The 23211-nt window shown below is 36.5% G+C and overlaps 1 protein-coding gene across 11 annotated transcripts in view; it reads right to left on the bottom strand.

Annotated features, from left to right (window-relative positions):
• The window catches only part of camta1a (calmodulin binding transcription activator 1a), a 451486-nt gene that overhangs the window by 419625 nt on the left and 8650 nt on the right, over positions 1-23211 (bottom strand). For all 11 annotated transcript variants that reach the window (XM_028452382.1, XM_028452379.1, XM_028452383.1 and 8 more), the window contains one exon: positions 11654-11757. In XM_028452382.1, coding sequence (XP_028308183.1) covers positions 11654-11757 — 104 coding nt within the window. The remainder of the gene's footprint in view (positions 1-11653; positions 11758-23211) is intronic.

The raw sequence follows: 23211 nt of genomic DNA, 5'->3' as shown, positions 1-23211 counted from the left end.
TTTTTGCACTTTAAATAGGAAAAAAATGTCTTATTTATATTATTGTTTCTTTTATATCTTATATTCACTTGAGATAAGTATGCTCAGACTGAAAGTCAAATAAAAGCATGGTTATTTTTCAAACTGTATTTTTCGGTTTTTTTCCCCTTTTCAAATGTATTGTCTCGTAATGTTATTGTGAGCCCAATATCGTATATCGAGCCATCTTGTGAATTTTTTACATCATCTGACCCGTAATCACCAACCACAATTTAAAGTAGAACAAAGCAACTTGTGCTTAGGCTCTCCCTAAAGGTTCCTTTTCGTTATGTCATTGTCATAAACACTCTGCACCCCCCGCCGTCTGCCCCACCCCACAGCTACATGTGCATCTTTGATCTCCCAAGACGGTAACAACCAATCATTGAAAAATCCTAATACAACAGTGACACTAAGGGTGCTTTCACACATATAATCCATGTGACCATGTGAACAGTATGAGGAAGAGAGACAAGTAAAATAAATGAATGATGTGGGAGTAATACGGAAGGGAGTGTGGAAATGTGTGTGATGTGTGTGCTGACAAAGCGGCTCTGAAGATGGATAGACAGACAGACAGATAGACAGATAGATTTGTGTGTGTGCTGCCTGATGGAGCGCTGGGCTGTGAGCGTGTGTGCGTGCCTGTTGCCGCCACAACAGTGTGTGTTGCTGTGTTTTGCTGCTAAGCTGTCACTGCATGGAGTTTCTCCATTCCTCAGACAAAGGTCTTCTCTGCCTTTTTTTGCTGGCTCCACCACGATATAAGTTTGAGAAAAGTGAATTTGTAGACAACCGTGTGCAGCCACAGGGCTGGTCATAATATAGCATTAGCTTGTATTGGGCTGCCGTAAAGCAGTACGTCTTGCCACCGGGTCAGAGGCAGGGAAAGTTGCAAGTGCGGTTTTCTGGCCAGAGACAGCAGGGAGAGATGAAAGACCCCCAATCACCCCATAAACAATTGTATTACCCTCACAGGGACTACGAGAAGGATTTACTAAGGTGAAAAAGTTACTTAGTTCTGCTTTAAGGAAAGCCAAAAACACAATGTAAATGGATTTCTTATGAGCATAATTTCCATTTAGTTAAAAAACAACATATAAAACAGGTCGACCCAATGCAAAACGTATCACATTTCACACTAAGACTGAGTTAAATATAAATCTCAGTGTGTGACTACGCACTAACAACTTTCACAATTACACTGGCAGACTGTAGAGGGGATCATGACAGTGAATATAATAGTACTCCCGCTATTCAATCCTGTTCATGTGAGCATCCACTGTATGGAACAATATAACAGTTTATTGAAGCAAAGACGAGCACATCAAATACAGAACTCATTTTCCTTTATCTAGTAAATAAAGTTAAACTCCATTACAAAATGGATCAGCACAGAAAACTACTGACCAAGCGTTTCTGGGAGAATGGCTTGAATTTTTGTACCTGAATAGCTTTGCAGCTCAGTGAACACATGAGGGGGAAAGGGAAGGAGATTGGAGTCTGGACCAAAGGAGGAAAAAAAACAGAGGAAATAGGAAGAGTGAGATGAGAAGATATCAAAGACACAAGCTGGGTTCAATTTAGAGACTTCCCACAGGAGGTGGCGTGACCTGTATCTGCTACAATAGAGGTCATGTAATTTTGAGTGGATCCCACTGTCTTCAGACGATACTAAAGACAACTACCTTAAAGTGCACATTCAGAGGGAAAAAGCAGAGACTTCCTGTAGCATGCAGGACCCCCGGAATGACCTGGCTGCTAGGATTTCAACTACAACGGCTTCGCAACATCACAGCCTAACAATTGATACTTCACAGTGTGCAGCAACACTAGCAATCAGTAAATCTATTACGTTCAAAGGAAGCACTATGAAGTCAGCCATCCAAAGAAACTCTGCCTTTTTTTCTTAACTGTTTCCATTACATGAGAAAACTCAGCATATACATAATTCAGTCAACTCTATTTCACTGGAAAATACAGCTAATGAAAGCACATGATCACTCACTTACATAAACTAGCCTGGGTGTTTCTATTAGAAATACTTTCTGACAAAAAAAATAAGACATTAAAAAAGCTGAAAAGCAGCAAAGCCAAGCTGGGAAACAGAATAAATCACACAGACATTTGGCCATTCAAAGCTAAGATGTTAAATGTAGAGTTAATAAATATGAAACCTGATCCTTGTGCAAAAAACTCGCCCACGTGCTTGTTTTGGTACATTATTGCGGCGTGCTACTGAGGAGCGCCTGCATATGACCCACAAGTGACAAGAAGTAGGAAAACAAACAAGCAAACAGATAGATAGACAAACATGACCTTTAATTTTCTGCAACTGCTCCCGAGAAGCTAATGAACATTTCTGTAAACATGTGCAATTGGTAAGAGTCATTTTAATTACTCTCCACAGAGAGAGACATCTGTGTCGGCGAGCGAAAAACTAAAATAAATATTTATTCAAGCATGACCTTGTGTTCGATTAGGAGAATGTTCACAAAAAATTGTGCCGACGGCTCAGCTTTGGCAGTATGATGACAGAAATGTAACAGAAGTGGTAATAAAAAAAAAAGGCAAACAGGATTATTTGAGCAGGGCTACCAGATCTGTCTAATATGAACTATTGAAGCCCAAAAGACAAGGTTATTATCTGGCCAGTCTTTTAAAAGAATAGCTGTCGTAAAAAGGTATTAAACATAAAATATGTTTATCGGGTATTTATTGTTTCGGCCAGATGTGACACTAAGTCGTTGATTCTGGTGCAGTGAATCATTTGTCAACCAAAAAATTATTTATTTTTTGTACAAAAATATGTAAAATATATTCTTTAAACATAAATAAAATCATTCAGATACTAAACAGAGGAATGTTAACTTTTTCACTTTTGCAGAAAAAAAAGAAAAAAAAAAGAATTATGAAAATATTATTCAAGTACCGTATGCTCCCTTTTGTAAATAAATACAGTGCGCACTGCAACTGAACTGCTATGGACACAGAACTGTAGCATTTCAATAAAAATTTATTTCAAGGTAACTGCAAATTATTAATTCAAGTACGTTCATTAAAGTATGAAACACTGTAAAATGTATTATTTGAACAAATAAAAGTCAACTTGGAAAAAAGTATGTTTAAAAAATACAATAATGTATTAAAAGTATATTAGTCTGAATTTGACTGACCTTGCTTGTATACCAAGTGTTTTTCTCATGCCATGTTTCAAGACCGCGAGCAACACGTTTCCTAGCGTTGGCTTTCATGCGAGTGCATTAAACAATTCAAAGTTAGTATTAATAATTGTTTTTTCTTTGTGCCCCAAGCTTTATTCATTGGAGACATCTTAAATCATGGAAATTTGTTTAATTTAGCAAATAAAACATGTATACCGGTATTTATTTTTTTTTTTTTTAAAAGTAGTTTTTCTTTTTTTGTTTTGTTTTCTATAATTGTTTTTTTTTCTCAATTATGTTACTTTTGTCATCGTTGAGTGTAATCAAAATTGTAATTGAATTTCAATTAATTGCAGAGCCTTCATTTTTGTCGTGATTTTTTTTAAATTTAATTCATTGATCACTACGGACAACAAGGATCCGTGTTGGAGACACTTCTGATTTTCCTGAAGTTGTCACTGTGAGCTTTTGCTGTGCATCGGAGCAGCCACAGCCAGCAATCTGCTGTACTATTTATAGACGGAGATCAAGCTGCGTGACACGAGTGATGTAAGATAGAGAGCGGATTTAGCGGGGGATGAGACTAGGAGGACATTGAAGCAATTTAGAGTAAAAAAATCTGCTTGAGAAGCACCGCAGAGCCACCGGGGCGCTAACTGCCTGACGTTAGGGCTGGGTGATAAGGACAAAAACTTATATCTCAATATTGTTTCTCAAAATGGCGATATACGAAATTATTCTCAATATTTTTAACTCAATAAAGTCTTCCCAGAGATACAATTCTGGGTTAAATTTGCTGATGAAAAATGCCACACAGGCACATTTATTAAACAGCTGCACAATATGTGCCACTTTTGGCTTTTCCTCCTATAAGGGACAGCACGTGTGAGTGAGTTCTGTAGTGTGGCTTGTTTAGGGGAAGGTCTGGGTTAGAACACACTCAGAAATCCATCTAACTGTGCTTTTCATGTTCTGAGAAGTAGCAAAAACAGCAACTCCTTAAACTAGTATTTTGATACAAAATAAGCTATAAAAATACAGTATATATTTCAGAAATATGGATCCATTGTAAATACTTGCATGATGTGTACTGTGTAATTGAATAAATAAAAAATAAGTAAAAAAAAAAAATATATATAGATCTCGATGTAGGTGATATTGTCATTTTCTATATTACCAAATATATATATATATATATATATATATTGCCCAGGCCTACCTGATGTCACTAGTGGTGTCTAATGAGCATAATAGCGACCATCGTGTCTCACGGACAAGCAGGTTTTTTCTCTGCCTGGCTTCTCTAAAAGAACCTTTACAGAAAATAGCCCAACTTGGGGTTATTATAGCGCTTACAAACAAAACTCACCACAGGTGCTCTTTAATGAGGTCAGGATATTCTAAAGGGGATGTTCAGGCATTTCCGTGGCAAGTTTGAAGACACATTCTGATGGCTGCACTAGACTCCAGACAACATGTAATTTGTTTTGTCTGGTTGTTGAATAGCGTGCTATAAATAAACACAAAGATAGTCACTATACCTAGGGTCTGTGTATTTCATAACAAATTTAAAAATGGAGATGAATGCAAAAGGTTTCTTTTTAACTTGAACTGCAGTCAAAATATGTTTGATTGAGCTCAGCACTTTTTCAAAATATGATCAAAAACACACTATTTGCAAGCATTCAGCTTGGATCAGGACTTCATGTGGAAACCAGGCCAAACTTCTCAGCAGTCTGCTAAATGAATAAAGTGTGCTTATCAGTATTGCACCAATCTTGTATGTTGGTATCAGTCCATCAACTATCGCTGGAAATTTCATTTGTCGTTTTGTGATTGCTGCTTCCCTGCTTGTAATGGCTGCTGCCTGGTGAGTCCACTAAGTGTTTTTTGCTGGTTCTCCTGTTCTGTCCTGAGCAGTGGCATATTGCATGTAGGCACCATGCTGGGCTGCTTGCTGCTGGCATCAGCGTGAGGCAGGGAGGATTATTCCTGACGACAGGGGCATTAAATGTCAAGCGGACCAGTGAAGACCTGTGCTGATGTTCTCTTGTCTATTTTGGTTCAGCACCAGTTCATGAGCATTCAGCTCTGAGCCGAGGGCGAGCTTACAGCACTCAGAGCCCTTTGCGTTCATTAAAGGCAGACAGTGTCACACTGGCTTAGGCCCAGAATCCTCCTGTTCCCTTTTTCAATGAGTGACTCGTCATTTCTCCACAAATGAAATAATTTTCTCTGTTTCAATTGTTTGTAATGTAACCAATAGGGATCTAAGGATATATCATAAAATAAGATGAAAATTGATGCAAATAAGAGGGGATTAAAATCGATGCAGCACACTATGTGCTTCAATACTCTGCTTAAACAATAGGGGGTGCTGTGACTGTTATAGTGCTGCTTGTTTTGACCTCAAGGTGGGTGAAGAGCTTTAATCAGACCAAAAAAAGAAGACCCGACCCGGCCCGAACCTGTCCGACCCAAATAAAGCTGATGTCTCCTTAACCCCATTTCAACCCGACTGTTTTCACGTCTGTGCGTGCGCAGAACGATCCGAGGAGAGTCAGCATCCATTTGTGTCTTTCTCGCGCTAATCGAAACACATCACCTAATTTACAGCACAAAGTCCGAACCTGAAATTAAGCCCGAACAGACACACACACACAGACCGACGCACATATACACCCCTTAAAAAAAATAAGTAAATTCCAAGCCAGAACTTGTCTTACATTTTTTTTTATTTTATATGTTTTTTAAATGTTTAACTTTTCATCGTGATGAATTAAGAAATGTGCAGTTTAGGTTTATGAGTTAAAACAGTTCAAACAATTTGTAAGAAGGTTATAAAAAGAGTTTAAAAAACGATTGACATTTTAAATGAGAAAAAAATAAAAATCTGTATTTTGAAAAATCTTTTTTTTCTCCAAAATATGATCTTTATGTATTCAAATTTAAATGAGTTAAGTGCACGTTTATATTCCAAATTTTGATGAGGTTTTTATTTTTGTTTGTTTTTGTTTCTCAAATCGGGATTCAAATCGTGGACCAATATCAGGATTTGAATCAAATTGTTTGTTGAGTACATCTTTATACCCTTAACAATTCTTAGAATATAAGCTTTATATCTTCAATAAGGACAGCATGCTATAGTACATAATATCCGACTCACTCCTGTCGTCAGCACTCCTGTAGTAACTAACAAATGCCAGCATTCAGATTGAGATTATTTATCCACAGGAGCTGCTACACAAGTACAGAGCAAAAGTAAAAAGTCAAGTCCAAACCAAACCACTCATTTCTTTGTCTAGCATTTTCCCCACAGATGATACAGTTGCTTCAAATTGTCTCACACTATACCATCTGAATCATAACTCATTTTAAGTGATACAAAGAGCATTAAGTCCATCTTGAAAATAGCCCTCATAAAATTGGAATTCTTCAACTTAAGTCGTGCAACCTTCATACAGGCATAAACCAAACACAGGCTGCCTGTGTTTGATCTTGAAAGAGATATAAACCTACAGACCCCCCACCCCCCACCCCCCCTCCGTGTGTAAGATGTCTGACTAAAAGATTCTAATCTCAGGCGAAATGTCTGGAAAAATGGTGCCAGAGTACCCGACAGACAATACTGGCTGGCTACGGACCTGAGAGGAATTTACTGAACAATTATTCCTGTGTGTCTCACCTGAGAAGCACGGTGACATCAGTGGATGAAAAAGCAGCTACACACACACAGGGCGAATCGAATTCTTAGTCACCCTAAAAATCTGCTATTGTCTTTGCAAGTACTGGAAAACAAAAAAAAAAAAAAAAAAACATTCTTTAAATGTAAACTTCTTATTGCACAACAAAAGTAACTTGAAACAACCTATTTTTGCAGTTCTTACAGGATAACGGTTTTCTCTTTGGGACCTGCCATGTACCTCTCATTGATAAATGGAGTTGCATTCAACATTCTGATTTCCCAACCTATCCTCTGAATTTTGATTCGATTGGTTTATCTCATTTTCCAGTAAATGCTTGAAATGTATTCCTGCTCTGCTTCTTCTCATGGAACTACACGGGGGAGTCGCGAGAATGATGAAAATGAATACTTCTGCATTAGCTTCACTTCGGCAGTAACACCACAACCCCACCCCCCACTCACAATCCTCCAAGATTTGACTTCCCAAGCAGCAAGTTGTGTTCGTTGTCGTTTCCACAGAAAATCTAAATGAGCTGTAAAGCTCTACAAAAACACAACTGAAGCAAAACTATCCAAAATGTTTAATGAGGACAAAAAACAATGCTAAGCAGGAGGAAGATGTGGGCGGGAGGAGAGAGCGGAAAAATCAATATTCAATAAACATTACTTTAAACTATAAAGTTCAACTTTTAGTTAGTTTTGCAGACTTCACAATTGGAAATTATTGTTGAAGGAAAAATAACAGAACTTTACCAAAAAGTAGAAATAAAATTTGAATTGCATGTAATAGTTAGCCTGCCTCTCACTTTTATAAAAACATTTACAAAATGAGAAAAACTCAATTCATGCAAAACAGAAAACATGTTTCCATATCCTGCACAAAAGGTTATTTGGTCACATTTTTAACATGTTCTTGTGGGCCAATAGAAATTCTTCATTGGATGTGTACTGGGCTGCAGCCCATTGATTGGGGACCATCAAAGGGCTGCATCAACACTTCCTGCTTAAACCATTAGCTATAACTCTCTTACCCAAGGGTGGAAATCCTGTTAAAGAACTTTAACAAGATACCTTTAACTGAATTATTTTACAACCAATTAAAAACAACTTTTCTACTGCATTGTACGGTATAAGTTCTGTAAATTATGAAATGGATGTTTAATTTCTTATGTTAATATAACTGTTTTTGATTATATTAACATTTTAATCATGTATTTATGTTTTGAGTTTTGTTTCTCATTTGCTATAATTTCTACACTTTGAAAGCAATTGTAACAAAAGCAATTCTGATTCTTATTCTTATTAATCTATGTGTCAAACTCAAGGCCCGGGGGCCAAATCCGGCCCTTAGGAGGATCCAATTCGGCCCGCAGGAGAAAGTAAAAATGACAGAGAAAACATGAATCATTTTGTGAATGAAACTCAACAATACAATTTTCCTGGTGCTTTTATTGCATGATGACAGTCATTTTTAATGGTAAACACTTGGGGGAAAAATGTATCAATTTTCATCTAATTATTACACAATACTTCCCTAATTAAATAGAAATCAGTCATAAAATCTAGGAAATTTAAAGTGAAGATCCTGTAGGGACGGATATATATATATATATTTTGCCCCTGAACTAAAATGAGTTTGACACCCCTGATCTATACATTTATCTTGTACATCTGGGAATCTTACCTGCATTCCAGGATTCTGGAGCATATACAAGCATTCTCCTCACTCAGTTAAATTAACCTGTAGAGCTCCAATTCATCAGCATAACATTGGCATGCTATATAAGTAGTATAAAACCAGAAAGATGCCAAATTGTGCACCCTCAACAATACATTATAAGAGAAATAACTATCTCATTTGTCACACAACAATTGCGCAAATTACCTTAAACAGCAAACCTAACAGACTGTTTAGCTTCATGAAACAAAAACAGTGGAAAATCAGTGCATTAGGCATGCCGATAAGTTGCCAAAAAAATGCTCAGGATTGATGAGGTGTCACTTTCACTAAGAGTCACACTATCGCACCGACAACAAGGCTCTCTGATCCCTCCTTTCCTGCCTGTCTGCCACCAATGAGGCACAAACACTCTGATTTGCATGGTCTGCACAAATAAAGAAATGCCCTTGATAGAAGGAAAGGTTGCCTCACTCTCCACCAGCCTGGAAAACACTATCAACATGCAAACACGACACCAAAAACACATTTTATTTTTAATTTTTTGACGTTTTTTTTTTTATATATATATATATATATATATATATATCCCAGCTAGCCGAACATTGACAGAAAGAGCCCCAAAGTACTAAGACCACATAGCCACTTAATACAAAAACGTCTCATGTTTCAATACTGGAGTTCAAATGACAATATACGCTAGCGACCGTGGCCGCAGGCATTCACAAGGAAATGCTCAGACCTGCTTTTTGATATCAATTTCAAAGCTACGTTAATAATTTGTGACTGCTCGCAGCACAATGCAGGTCAAACCGGCCCAATAAATTACAACATTTGCATATAAAAAGAGAGAGGCGTATTTTAAAAAACAAAAGAGCAGGTCAAGAATAAAATTTGAACCGCCACAGAAAGAGAGCTATGGGATTTTGTTGTGTGATAATCAGCTGTTTTATTTTGTCACTTTTTAGGTCTTCCACACAAAAGGCAATCTCCTATAATTTACAGACAGCCCAGAATCAATGCATGAGAGATTGTCTTTTGAATGCCCTGTTTCTTAGAAATAATCCTGTCTGGGGTCTTATCATCTGGTTGTTTTTGCTCAATTAACTTGTATCACTGAAGTTTATCTTTCTTTCTGGCCACATTTTTTTCATCAGAAGCATGGATGGTTGATTTTTGCATATTGGTTTTAACATTTGTCATGAAGTGTGTTTATGTCTAATTGCTACGGGTTATTCCCTGAGATAAGAGACCAGTTTTTCATCTATCAATAGTGGAAATGAAAGCAATGAATTCATCAACCTGTCCCTTGAGAAAGCGAGTGGGCTGACAAATGAGTTCAGAGGCAAATGAAGCTACACATTGGTCCCGCTAGGGGAATACAGAGTAACATGCCTTGTGTTGGCTAATACATAAAGGAGTGAAAGTGCTAAAATAATTAAATCTAAACCATTGTTATGAATAATAAATAAATGAATACATTTAAGTATAAAAACACAGTGAATCAATAGAAAAATTAAATAAATAAATATTTCTGGATTTTCTTTCTTTTATTCCCCAAAAACACCAATGTTAGTGACACCAACTTTTAGAGTAAGCGCCAAAAACACACAGTGTATCGCTAGAGGTCTCAACATGAAATTGACAGCGTCTTTGAAAAGGTCATAAGTCTGTAACTGAGCAAACAAACATCCAATAAGGTTGAGAGTTAACGTGAGAGAAAATGTCTTGCTAAAAATGTTTGAAATATCAATTTAATCAGATGTTGCTATGAAGTTATGAGTACTAATAGGGCCTAGATTTTCCATGAGCGCAGAAAACCGACAGAAAAAAAAAAAAAAATGGAATTCACTTTCTGAAACAGAGAAAGCAATATGACCCATTTTTAAAATGTCTCTCTCTTTATTTAAAATCGGGCCCAACATGACACAGAAACGCCTCACATGAATGTTTTGGGAAAATACCACTCAAATACATACTATTTCTTACCAGAAATAAGGAGTGGAACTGAGTTTAAGATAAAGAAACAGTTTTTGGAACATCTTAAAATAGACCCAAAGTATATTGAATTTCAAAAGAGGACACTGAATTGGGAAACATGACCCTACCGGACGACCAAGATCTGTTCTGATTGAACTTCTTCGATATAAGGACAAACGAGAAACACTGAAGAGAGCAAAGTTCCTGAAAGGCACAAACATCTTTATCAACGAGGACCTCTGACTAAGTTTAGATGAAACGCAAAAGAAAACAGGAGGACTGAAAAACAAGAAAGTGTGAGAAGCGGACAAATGTGTCCAATTCTGCCCATAATCCCATTCAAAATCTCATACTACGTGTTTTCGGTGAAACCAGTGATCGTGTTATCCTGTGATTGAAAATACATGCAGAGCTTCATCTGAAATGTGTTTTAATGGGATTTTGTGCAAAACATGAGTAAATTAAATTGGAGGTAACTAAAGGTGTCAAATAATGTATTGGGTCAATGTCACGCATTTCTATGGTATTTTTCCTGTTAAATGGGCAGATGAGGAACTAGCATTGTAGCTAACGTCGCTCTCACAAATGGAATATTGTGTGATTTCACCGTAACCATCCCGTTTACATACATTTTCTGAATTCTAAAAAATGTTAATTTAATAACAGTAATTCACTGCATTAACCATAAATTTCGAGAAGTTTGATAGCCATTAAAGAAATCTAAATATGGAAAGATGATGGAATGGAAATTAAATAAAAAAGTGTAAACTGACCTAGAATTGGGTAATTTGGGAGATTTTGAGACAGAAAATGGTAAGGCTATATAATAATATATAATACACATTCAACTGTCATGATAATTCATGCAGTCGATGTAGTGTTTTCATTTGGATGCAACACAGACGTTTCACGTCCTGTATTACTTTGAAGATAAATAAATGTTTGACAAGTTCAAAGTTACTAATCCAGACCAACATACATAATGAAGATGTTTTGTTTGTTTAAAGGAGTCTCATAGACAGGTGTTGTGTTGTTGCTGCACATTTTCCACATGACTTACATGGGCCCAGGAGGAAGACCAGAGCGGCTTCTAGAAGGGAGTGGTGCGATAAGAAGCGCTGTCCTTACCTCATTAGTGTTCCACCGGTGTCTCTCCTTTGGCAGCGAAGTGCATTTTGGTAGACATTCAAGTAGCTTCTTGGGCAGGTATATTTTCAAATGTCCATGTTCATCTGCGACAAGAAAGAGAGAGAGGAAAAAAAAAGAAAACTCAGCACAAGCTTCATCACTTATTGACTCACTCATCTGCTGCTCTATCAGTCTATCCGTCTCATTGCAGGAAGATGCTGACAGGGAAAAATAAATTTCTCCCTCCTGAATTAGTAAATTAATTTAAGAATAAAGAGTAGCTTTCATTTTTACATTGTGGTTGCCTAAACTGTTTTACTGTGAAATATATTCTATCAGGGGAGATCATCAGAAATGTTTCACTGTCAACTTGTAAAGACTGTGCATTTTTATTATTTAAACACATCCAACACCCTTGAGGGATTTTTTTTTCATAGTGTATGAAGATTTAGTGTGCAACTCAGCATAGCATTAATGTTATTCATGGGAAATAATTAGAATAACCAGGCAGGCTTGCTTACATTTATCTATAGAGTTTAATGCTATTTGTGTTCACAGGAAGCCAGAACAATTCACACATCCTAAAACACATTAGTGTTAAATTAGTGGATAATATAGCTGTGTTTAGGGGCAATGTGGGGCCAAACAAGCCCAAGATTTTAGAAATCCAGGTTTATGCCATGCAATCACTGGGCAATGTGCATCTTTTAAAAACACATTTTTAACTAAAGTACAAGTACAAGTACATTTTTTTGTAAATGTGAAAAATGTCGCTAACCATTTATCACTTCATACAAAATGCCATAGTTACCCTCAAAATTTGAATAACACCACCAAACTGGCACCAAATAAAAGCTTGTATTCTGTTCTTTCCACTAAATTGCTTGCTGTGAATCTTTAGGGAAAATTGGGAACCACCAAGAAAAGGTCTTCACAATTGTTTAGTTTGCGCAATGATTAAATTTCGATTAAGGGGTATCATCACTTATACCAGTATAACGCTTCACAAATTACACATTGAGAAATATATACATACAGTATGTTCTTGATTTGGTACTGAATAACCTTTCTTTGGTGTATCATCTGTCAAATTATATCAAACGTGTATTGTATGACTTGATATCTACTACATCAGGTGTCAAAAACCTTTCTAAAACTGTGAGTTACTTTATAGGCACTGAATAGACTGAAGGGCGACCAGTTTGAAAAGCACTTCCTTAATACTAAATGTTCATGATTTCACACTTTATTTAGAGGGTAAGATAATAAGGAAGGCTAGCAGTAACTTTAAAAAAGTAGGAAATGTTAAAGTTTTCAACATGCAACACTATATTTCTCCTAATTTGTAGCTCCCAGTCAGCCTCAGAATAGACTTTAAAGTTCTGCTGCTGGTGTATAAATCTGTGAATGGGTTTGGTCCAGAATACATCAGTGACATGTTAGTCAGGTATGAACCCAGCAGGTCTCTCAGATCTATGGACACAGGTCAGATAGTGGAGCCCAGAGCTCACAGTAAACATGGTGATGCTGCTTTTAGTTGTTATGCTGCAAAGAAGTGGAACAAACTGCCAGCAGAGCTGAAGTCAGCATCCAATGTGAACATATTTAAATCAAAGTTAAAGGCACTTTTTTTCTCTACTGCATATGATTGAGAGAGAGATTTTTAGTCATGTTGTTGATGTCATGATGATTTTACTGATGATTTTAATTGATTTTACTGATGATTTTAAATGTTCTTATTGATTTTAAACAATTGAATGTTTTAGCATGTAAAGCACATTTAGTTGCCTTGAGTATGAAATGCGCTATACAAATAAATTTGCCTTGCCTTGCCTAATTTATGCAGGTTCATTTTTATTACATTTCATAGAAAATGATCACCTTACTATTTTACTAGCTAACAAACAACATTCAACTGATCATATAGCACTTAAAGAATGTGTAAAGCCAATTCTGACATTTTCTTCTAAACACAAACTTATTCCTTAAACATGTAACAAGCCATTCAACCATATATAATGTAATTGTGGCCCCAAAAACTGTGTTTCCAATTTCTGTGTTCAGGATTTAATGGGCAGGTCAGAAATCAGGGCCGCATTACGTAACGAAGCCATCATTAGCATGGCTAATGGCTGCCATTACACTAACCACCGTGGTGTCACTATGAAGTCTGATTTCTAAATCCTGCATGTGCCACATTTGTCACAATGTTTCAGTGAAAATAAACATTCAAAGATAGTAATTTAACACGTGCAGCAGTATTTAACTCTACTAAGCTCCAACCACAACTGTCACATTTATTTATCTTTGTGAGATTGAATCCTGGAAAGTAATCCAGATTTTTGATGAGCTCATTGGGTGACTAGTGCTCCTGAGGGCACCTCACATGCTCCATGCGGGATACTGGGTGTCCGCGGGCACAGTGTTGGTGACCCCAACCAACTTCGCAATCGAAAATGTGTTTGTTTTAGGGTAGGTAAACCAACTGATCTGTTTTATGTAGTGCATGGGGTGCACGAAGGGGATATCTGGCCTTTGGCCTTATAGACATTACACCATGGAAGATTCCATTAAACTTTAAGGGGTATCGGATCAATATGTTGATTTAGGATACATTTTAAATGTAGAAAAATCCCTATCTCTCAGCATTAGCAAATTCAGAAAATTTGGTATATTGGTTTATAATTGACCAATTAAATTAAAATGTGACTCCTTTATGTTGGGTTGACTCCTCAATTACCCCACCAAGTTTCCTCTGCATAGAATCTGGAAAGTGCCTACAATCACCATTTTTTTTTTTTTTTTGTGTGTCCATACATTTGGGTACTGCATCATTATTAACGGGTATAGACATTTCTTCCAAGCCTTTAAAGTGTGAATTATAATGGTATCATGATCAGAATCACTGAGATAACTGTAAATATATGGCAAAGAAAACTCATTTTGATGGTTTTTAATACCTTTTTTTAGATTTTTACTACAAGGTCGAGTAAAAGTACCAGTCGATGGTTCAGAGAGCTCATATTTCTTAAAGTGATAAAATAAACTCACCAGGGATAGCCCAATGCAAAAAAAAAAAAAACAATATATATATATATATATATATATATATATATATATATATATATATATGTTAAAACAAAGCTACAGTAGCCATAAAAAACATTATCTAAAAAAAGACGAAGAGAAAAACACATTAAAAAGGTTGCTATAGATTTATTTTTGTGAAAGTGAGGAAATATTCCAGTGTCAGGAAAAAGCATAATAAGAGATTTTCTTGTCTCTGGAGCTGCAGCAAAGTTTGTATTATTCCTGTCCCCTGTTCTCACAGCCTGAGAGATTTTAATCTTTTTTCCTAGCACAGCTATCACACTTCTAATGCATTTAAAGACTGTAACAGAGCAAATCGCGAATGTGAGGTTAGTTAATCCAGGTAATGTTCTCACTTGAGGAAATTGATCTATTATTCACTTTTAATGTGTGCAAATTGAATGTAAATGAATTCACTAAAGATAATGCAAAATACTGCATTTATCAGTAATGTAATACAGCTTGAAAATAGATTACGGGAGAAAACAAATATCATAGACGGTTGCTGCATTGTTTTATTTATACAACCATAGGTTAGGAGGGAAAATGGCTGAGAAAACCACGAGAATATGAGTGCTGACTATGGATCCCTAGGGTAGCAGATATCAGTGGTCGACTGTGGAAAAAGAGAGAGCTCGACTAAAGCAAAATAAGCCTGGAAAGTGCAATACAAATAGGCTCATACTGTACTTCATTATGAGCTTATATCACAAGTGTCTGTACAATATGTGCTGTATATCATCACAGAAGCACACGACCACGCAAAAACCACCATTATGGAAAAATCAACAATGCTGAACCCTTGGAGCTAAAGCTGGTGTTCAGTGTAACAGGTAAGGTGGAACGCCATTGCTCCCGAAGGAAGCCCACACCTGGTCTGTAATAGCTGCTGTAGAGTCGCTTTTATATGGTCTGTGCGTTGTGCAATTATCTGTAATCATTTACATCAGCTACATGCAGTTAAATGATTATAGAATGATTTACAGATTCAAAATAAATTTTAAAAAATTACGCATCGAATGAGTAATTGACTGTTTTCTTAAAATTAGTTAGCTATTTGGGGTATATTCAAGCAACTTGAAGGTATGCCTTATACACCAGAAATTACCTAAAGAAGTGTGACGATATCTCGATACGGCGATATATCGCAATATTTTTTGCACAGGATTTTAAACCTTTTCTGCTTTTTCACTAAAATGTGCAGGTACGTCTTTGCAGAAATTTTGTCACTGTTGGTGGAAGGAACCAATATTTTTTTTACTGGAATATTGCACTATAATGGTGTCACTGGTAAGAAAGACCCTATTTTTTGTTTACAGGAATCACTATTGGAGATACTTATTCGTTTACATTGGTATGTTGACACTTATTTACAGAAATGTTGCACTAAAATAGTGTAACTGTTCATAAGACACTTTTTTCAATTTATTGTCTTTCAGAGATAAAAAAATATGTAATAGATTATTGTAGATTGATTTCTGACCAGTATATCGATAATCTCAGTATCGTCATATCGTGAGATAATCGTTATCGTGAGCTTTGTATCGCGTATCGTATCGTGAGGTACCCAGAGGTTCCCACCCCAAATTACCTATGCTAAATATTGGGGAAATTAGAGGCTGCTTGGTGGGTTTTAGGATATAATTTTAGATTTAAAGCATGAACCACTGCTGGAAACACCATTACTGTAAACTAATGCATAAGCTGGAATAGTCTTCCAATCACTATCTTTACAGCTTTTAAAAAACAACTGAAAAAATGGTTAAGTAAATCAGTCACGTGATCATCAACAGAAGTTTTTGTATCAATAAGTAATTAGTTTTTGGTCTTTCACAATGCTCTCTCTCATAGGATTAGAGTTAATACACGAAGGCAGTGGTTGTAAATAATGTAAATATTATGCCTATGTCTGTATCTTTTACTGTCATTGTCTTTAATGTATGAGGACTACAGATGGAATTTAGCTCATGGCTATATCTGGCACATTTACACAAAGTATTGTACTGGTGTTCATTAATGTGCACTGTCCTCTCCAAATAAAGTAAAGTAATAGAAGACTATTGATCTACACAGTTTTTGTTTTCTTCTCGGAATGTCAGTATTGTTCCCCTGAGAAATTGATATCATCAATTATAATGAATTGGTAAATGGTTTGATGACAATATTGTCCCTTTTCATTTAGTTGTAATATTCAGAATTGCGTTTATCCTAACATCCATCACCACATTTAGACAAAACGTTGCAAAATTAAATACTCAAATAGCTTTATAACGCTCAATTGATGCCTTAAAGCTAACCTCAAATGTCGAACAATTGCCTTGAATTGATGGACATTCATTTATATTAAAATTATTATTATTGTTTTGGGGGTATTTATCACATTTATCCGAAGAAAAAAAATGTACCCACAGTAATTTGATCTGCATCTTATTTCTTGAAATCTTTGAGAGGAATCTATTTTTAAATTATATCCTGATATTTCAGTAAATTAGCTTCAGATATGTTATAAAATGAGGCCCATTTTATAACACATTTGAAGCCAATTAAGAACAGTAAAATATGTGAACCATCATGAAACAAACTCTAAAAACTCCTCCTCTAAAAAGAGCAGTAGCAGATACATATAACAAAGCATTTTCACATTTTTTCCAGATTCAACGCTCCTCTCAGAAGCTGCTTTCGATGACATCACCAGGTCTAGTCTAGATCTAAAGTATGTTCAGTAATTTTACATTAAAGAACAAATTAATGCATGTTTGCTCATTCAGCCACTGGATGAGCACAGCACGGAGGACATATATTGACAAATGTAATAAAATGTCACATTTGCTTTTAAGAACCTTCATCACACTAAAATTACTCTGGCCACTGCACACAGTATTTTTGGTGCAGCACACTGTTTGGGCCCTGAACATCCTTTAATAATTAACAGTGCTCGTCAGCTCAGTATGCCTCGCACGGCAAAAGGTGACAGAACTACAGCAGAAGTGCATTTTACTCCCAAATGCCAGTCTTCTATTTGTCAGTCAACAACGCCCCCCGAGCAACGCAACCCATGTAGACCTCGCCGGACTAACAAGGTGTTAACTGCCTTTCTTTTAATTCTACATTTGCTGTTCACGTATCATGTAACACCTAATCCAGAGACTAGATTACTTGTGTGCATACATTTATAGATGACAAAAAGGTGCACCTTGCCATTTTCTCTGGGTGCATTTATTTTTCAAAAGGTACGTCAAATGTTTTAGTTCTTGCTTTACCTTACATTGTACATGAAATCAATGAAATGGCAAAAGTGCAATCAGAGAACTTCCTTTACCATTAGCATTTGATATGGAACATAAACTGCCAGTATGAAGTGCTGAGTTTCACTATCTGTTAGTTTGTGCAATGGTCTTGACACGCATGCGTTTCCCTTGCCTCAAGACCAGAATAAAGCCCCAAAAAAGCACTTCAAACCACAAAAGACAATAGAAGTTTGGCAAAAGATCATCAAGACACACACAAATCATCATCATAGATTTCAGAAAGACACTTGACTGACGGCAAAGGATTTGTGACCACGTAACAATGTAACAATTAAGAGTGGAGGGAGGAAGTTACACCAAACATTAAGATGAGTCCAGTTATCAAAACAAAAACTGAATAACAATGATCAAACAGGAACCAAAGAGTATTTAAATTCCAATCAGCAATAAAGTATTTTAAAAACAAACAGCTTGGATGTCAATATGTGAGACTTTGTTTAAGTGGCAGCTTGTTCACTTCTTCATAGCTATGATATCGCACATACAATTGAAAAAGAAGTACCAAAGAATATTTCATACAACCATCCAGACTGTCGTCCAAAATAAGACACCGAATTTGGTACTTTTATAGGCACTGACTGCATTTGTTGTTACTACCGAGTACAGATTCACAAAGAAACTAACGTTACTATGTTTTGGTACCAAAATGCATCCTTGGGACTGTGAGGGAGTATACAAGTAGGCAATTTTCCATGCAGGACATGGACAGCAAGCACGGCTAATAGAAATCGCTCTGTAGTATGACTCCGCTTTTGAAATGCAGGTTATGCTAGAGCTGGTCGATTATAGAAAAAATTATAATCACAATTACTTTAGTCATAATTGAACTCACAATTATTTAAACAATTATTTGTCAACCAAAAAGGTATTTAATTTTTTGTACAAAAACAGAAAATATATTATTTTAAACATATATAAAATCCTTCAAACACTAAAATCAAGTATGTTCACTTTTGAACAAAACACTTCTTGCATGTGATGCGTCTTTTGCTTTAGGTCTTCGTCATCAAACCCAAAGTGTCCCCATATACTTGCCTTGCTTGTTTACCAAGCGTTTTTGCTGTGTTTCTCCTGCCATGTTTCAAGACCATTATCAACAACTTTCCTCGTGTTAACCTGCAGGCGAGCATTGGCTTTGATACGAGGGGAGGAGCTTGCATGTGCGTGGATTAACTCAAAGTTAGTATTGATAACATGTGTGTGTGCCAAGCTTTATCATTTGTAGATGTCTGAAATAGTGGGTTTGTTTTATTTAGTGAAAATAAAAAATGAAAAATAAAATATATATTTCTTTTTTTTAAATAATAGTTTTTTCTTGATTGTTATTTTTGTAATCGTTAGGTATAATAATCAAAATCGTAATTGAATTTCGATTAATTAAGCAGCCATAGGTTATGTTCGCTGCAATATTTGTGACGTGAAGTGCACCGCCAGTAGGGGGAATACTCTTCTGACTTTTAAATCAAAGGAAGCACCTGGTTAAACAAAAGGCTGAAGACTTTCAAGCTTCTTCCACTCCTTTAGAGCAAGTTTTCTCAACAGCAGGTATACAGTCAGTGTGGATGTGGAGCGCAAAATGAAGATAAACAGTAAGTGTAGTTCATTGTACTTAGGCTACGTTTACACTGCAGGTCTTAATGCTCAATTCGGATATTTTTGAAAAATGTAATTTTGTGTGTGTGCTCGTTCATATTTACACAGTTTGGAGTATGAACAGAATGCTACCCTGAAGTGACCTGCATGCACAAAAGAGGTCCTGAGGTACTCCGTGCAGACGCAGACATGCACTGTTTATAAAAGTAAATATGGATGCGTCTTGGCGTGTGTGTGGCACTGATAATTAGGGATGAACGATTAATTGCATTTGAGATATTATTGCAATATCATAAAACGCAATTTACTTTTATTTTTTATGCAATTTTCTAACTGCAAAGGCTGCAATTTTTTTTTATTGTCCTGTCTTGTATGTCCTGTTAAGTTCAGAGTGTTTAAGAAGTGCAGTCCACATGTTTACGTGTTTCATGAAACGTGAAGTTAGTTAGATATGCTGAAGAGGTAAAGCCACAGATTTGTCTGCTTTATTGTTGTAATCTGTGCTTTAAAATGTATATTTTATATTGATTTAAATTTTAAATAAATCTGAAATTGTTTATTATGAAACAGATTGATTTATTGTTTGTGTTCATTGAAAAATACATGACAAGAGGCCCTTAAAAATAATTGCATATAATTGCAATATCGCAATCGCAATATTGAGGGGAAAAAAATCGGGTTGAGCGTCTGCCCCATAAATGGAGGCTGTAGTTCCTCACCTGCAGCCGGTCCCAGGTTCGATTCCCGGCTTGGGACCCTTTGCTGCGTGTCATTCCCTGCTCTCCCTTTCCTGTCAAGCAACTGTCATATAAAGGCCACTAGAGCCCAAAAAATCCTTTAAAAAAAATAAATAAATAAATAAATAATATGTCTAAAATAATAAAAATTTATTAGTTTTAAGAACTCTTTTCTTCCACTGTTGACTTTTCTACTTACATCCTCCACCGAGGTTTCCCCCCACCCCAGTTGCTCCATCTAGGAATTATGACACTATCATATTCTGTTGACAAAAAAAGTCGGATAGAATGCGACCTGTCTGTTCAGACAGCCACCGCATTGCAAAATATCAGATATGTATTTGATTTATATTCACATATGAAAGTGGCCTGGGTTGGAATTGAAAAAATCTGAATTGTACTATTCACATTGACATGAAAAAAAAATCAGATATGGGGAGAAAAAAAATCAGAAATGACCTGCAGTGGGAACAAAGCCTTAGTTTATAAAATACTATAATGTGTTATTATAATAATACGTATTAGGATTTATTTTCACTCCATCCTATTTCCACACAATTGCACAATTTTCCCAGATACCGGATATCAGTTCAAATGTGAAGGGTCCACATCAAAGGTTTATGAGCCATTTTCTTCATTATTTTTTTTACAGTATTATAGACTACAGCTTCCATTTGTACCAAAAAAAGTAATAATGGGTTGAGGGAAGGTTAGCAGTTGTGTAAAAATCTAAAGCTTCAATTTGTTAACTGTTGCAAACAAAAGCTGTCATGCTTTTTTTAATGATATACCAACAGTTACTGTGGTCAGGGTTTATTGCCTGCCTCTGATATGGATGACTGTATTTCTTTGAAGCTCAGACTAGCTACTGTCATGTGTGCTGTTAAATAAACCATGTTTTTCAGATGAGCCATGTCGTCCTCAGATGTTCACTGTTGTCTTTCTCTAATCTGGGAGTCCTTGTCTAACTCGGACCTTTTCAAACAAGTACGGGGCTTTCAGAGAACACAAAAGTGAATTCAGTTTCCTCCAACCTGTTTTTGTTCTTTTTTGCAGCCATTTATCCACACTAAACGTTTTTTGCTGCTGAGCGTTTTGTGTTTCTACTACGCAGTTCCTCTGATGTGAGCATTACAGCAACATATTGCTTGCTAATTAAAGCTCTGTCCACTGTCCCATGGAAATCCACATATAGCGAAGTTTGTGCATCAGCTGAAAACACGCCCGGGGGAAAAAGGCAAATTTACAGAATATAGACATGCTCGTCCCAATCAAGTTGTCGTGTTGGATCACTGCATAAACCACGAATTACCCTTTAACGTTTAATGCTTTAAAAATGTAAATGTAGCGTTTGTTTTTGTTTTTTTTTCGTTTTCCTCTGATCAAAACCTGAACTGTACTGCGCTTTCTTTCTTTACATTTCTCAATTTCCCCTGTTGTTCTCTTCAGGGTTTAATATTTATTAATAAGTTGGCATCCAAACTGCCAACTTAATGACTTGCCTGTGCATTAGCCAAGAAAGGGATACACAAAAACAGGTCTATTTGGTTGTAAATTGCTAAAGTGCAAGACAGGCTGATACCAGAGCTTGTTACATGAGAGGATGTGCTGAGCTGAGCTGGCACACTGGAGCCAATTACACTCTGGGTCTTGATGAGGGAGCTCATGTACAAAAGGCTAAACAAGGAGAGAAACACTCTGAGGACGGAAACTAGGGGGATATACAGTTTTCATGGTGCCATCGAAGGCTGAGGGAGTGGTGCTTCATGATTCACGTCACCCTCCGCCGAATTGCTATGAAGATATATTTCTGTCTGTGCTGATGTTTGGATTATCGCTGATCCTGGCTGCTAAGCAAACACTTGGGCCGAATTTAAGGGTATCTGTCATGCTAGCTTGCTCCAGCCCCACCCTAGAGATGAGAGTGAGGGTCATGAGACTGGAAAGTCTGACAAAAACAAATCTTTAATCAATATCTGAGCCCTAAACGTGAAACTCTCTCTCTTCCGTCTCTGTCTGGGAGCGCTCTGGGAGTGACAGTTTTTCTTTTTAATCTGTGCCCACATTGTAGAGAAATTGCAAGCTAATGTTTTGGCTATAGATCATTCAACAAATCGCTGCTGGCGATGCATAACCAAAGTAGCTGTATGAATGCAAACGTTTTTCAAAGCAGTTCAGTGGTTGATATGGCTCATGGATACTAAGAGGTGTCTAACTGCTCTTGTGGCTCCACCTGAAACCCGTGGGAGGAGAATAAAAGGAGAACAAACAGTCCTGTGAATAAACATTTGGCTCTCATCTCTGTCCAGTAAGAAGTGCTGTGAAACTGAATCAGGCCTGTGGCAATGTGTGCTTTCATTACGTTGGACAGCAGCCATCCACTGGGCTGGACTGAAATGCCCCTTAGAGTTTAGCTCCAAAAGAGACCTGATTAGCCAAATGAGCTTAGTTCAGACTTGTCTAATAAACTCAACTGACAAAATGTAATGCTATTACAAAGAAAAAAAATATCACCTAATTTCTTCAAATACAATCACACAGGGCAGGACATTACATCAAAATAACCCAATAATTTTGAGACTCTTTAAGCAGGAATTGTCTTCATTTGATGACTATATTTTCTCAAAAGAGCTCAGTTTATTTGCCAACACTGCCATATTTTACGATGAAAAAGAATAGGATTCTTTGGGGATTCTTTGATGTGTTGCACTCTTGGCAAGTGGCATTTGTGTCTGCTCTCATGAATTGTTTTTTTTAAGAAGCAACAGATCTTATATTGGAACAGTAAAAAGAAAAGAAACACTGACAGAAGCTGTTTTTAACAGAAATC

Source organism: Gouania willdenowi, chromosome 7 (assembly GCF_900634775.1).
Source record: "Gouania willdenowi chromosome 7, fGouWil2.1, whole genome shotgun sequence".
Lineage (NCBI taxonomy): Eukaryota > Metazoa > Chordata > Actinopteri > Blenniiformes > Gobiesocidae > Gouania > Gouania willdenowi.
Note: the sequence above shows the minus strand (reverse complement) of the source record. Positions and strands in the feature narration are given on the sequence as shown.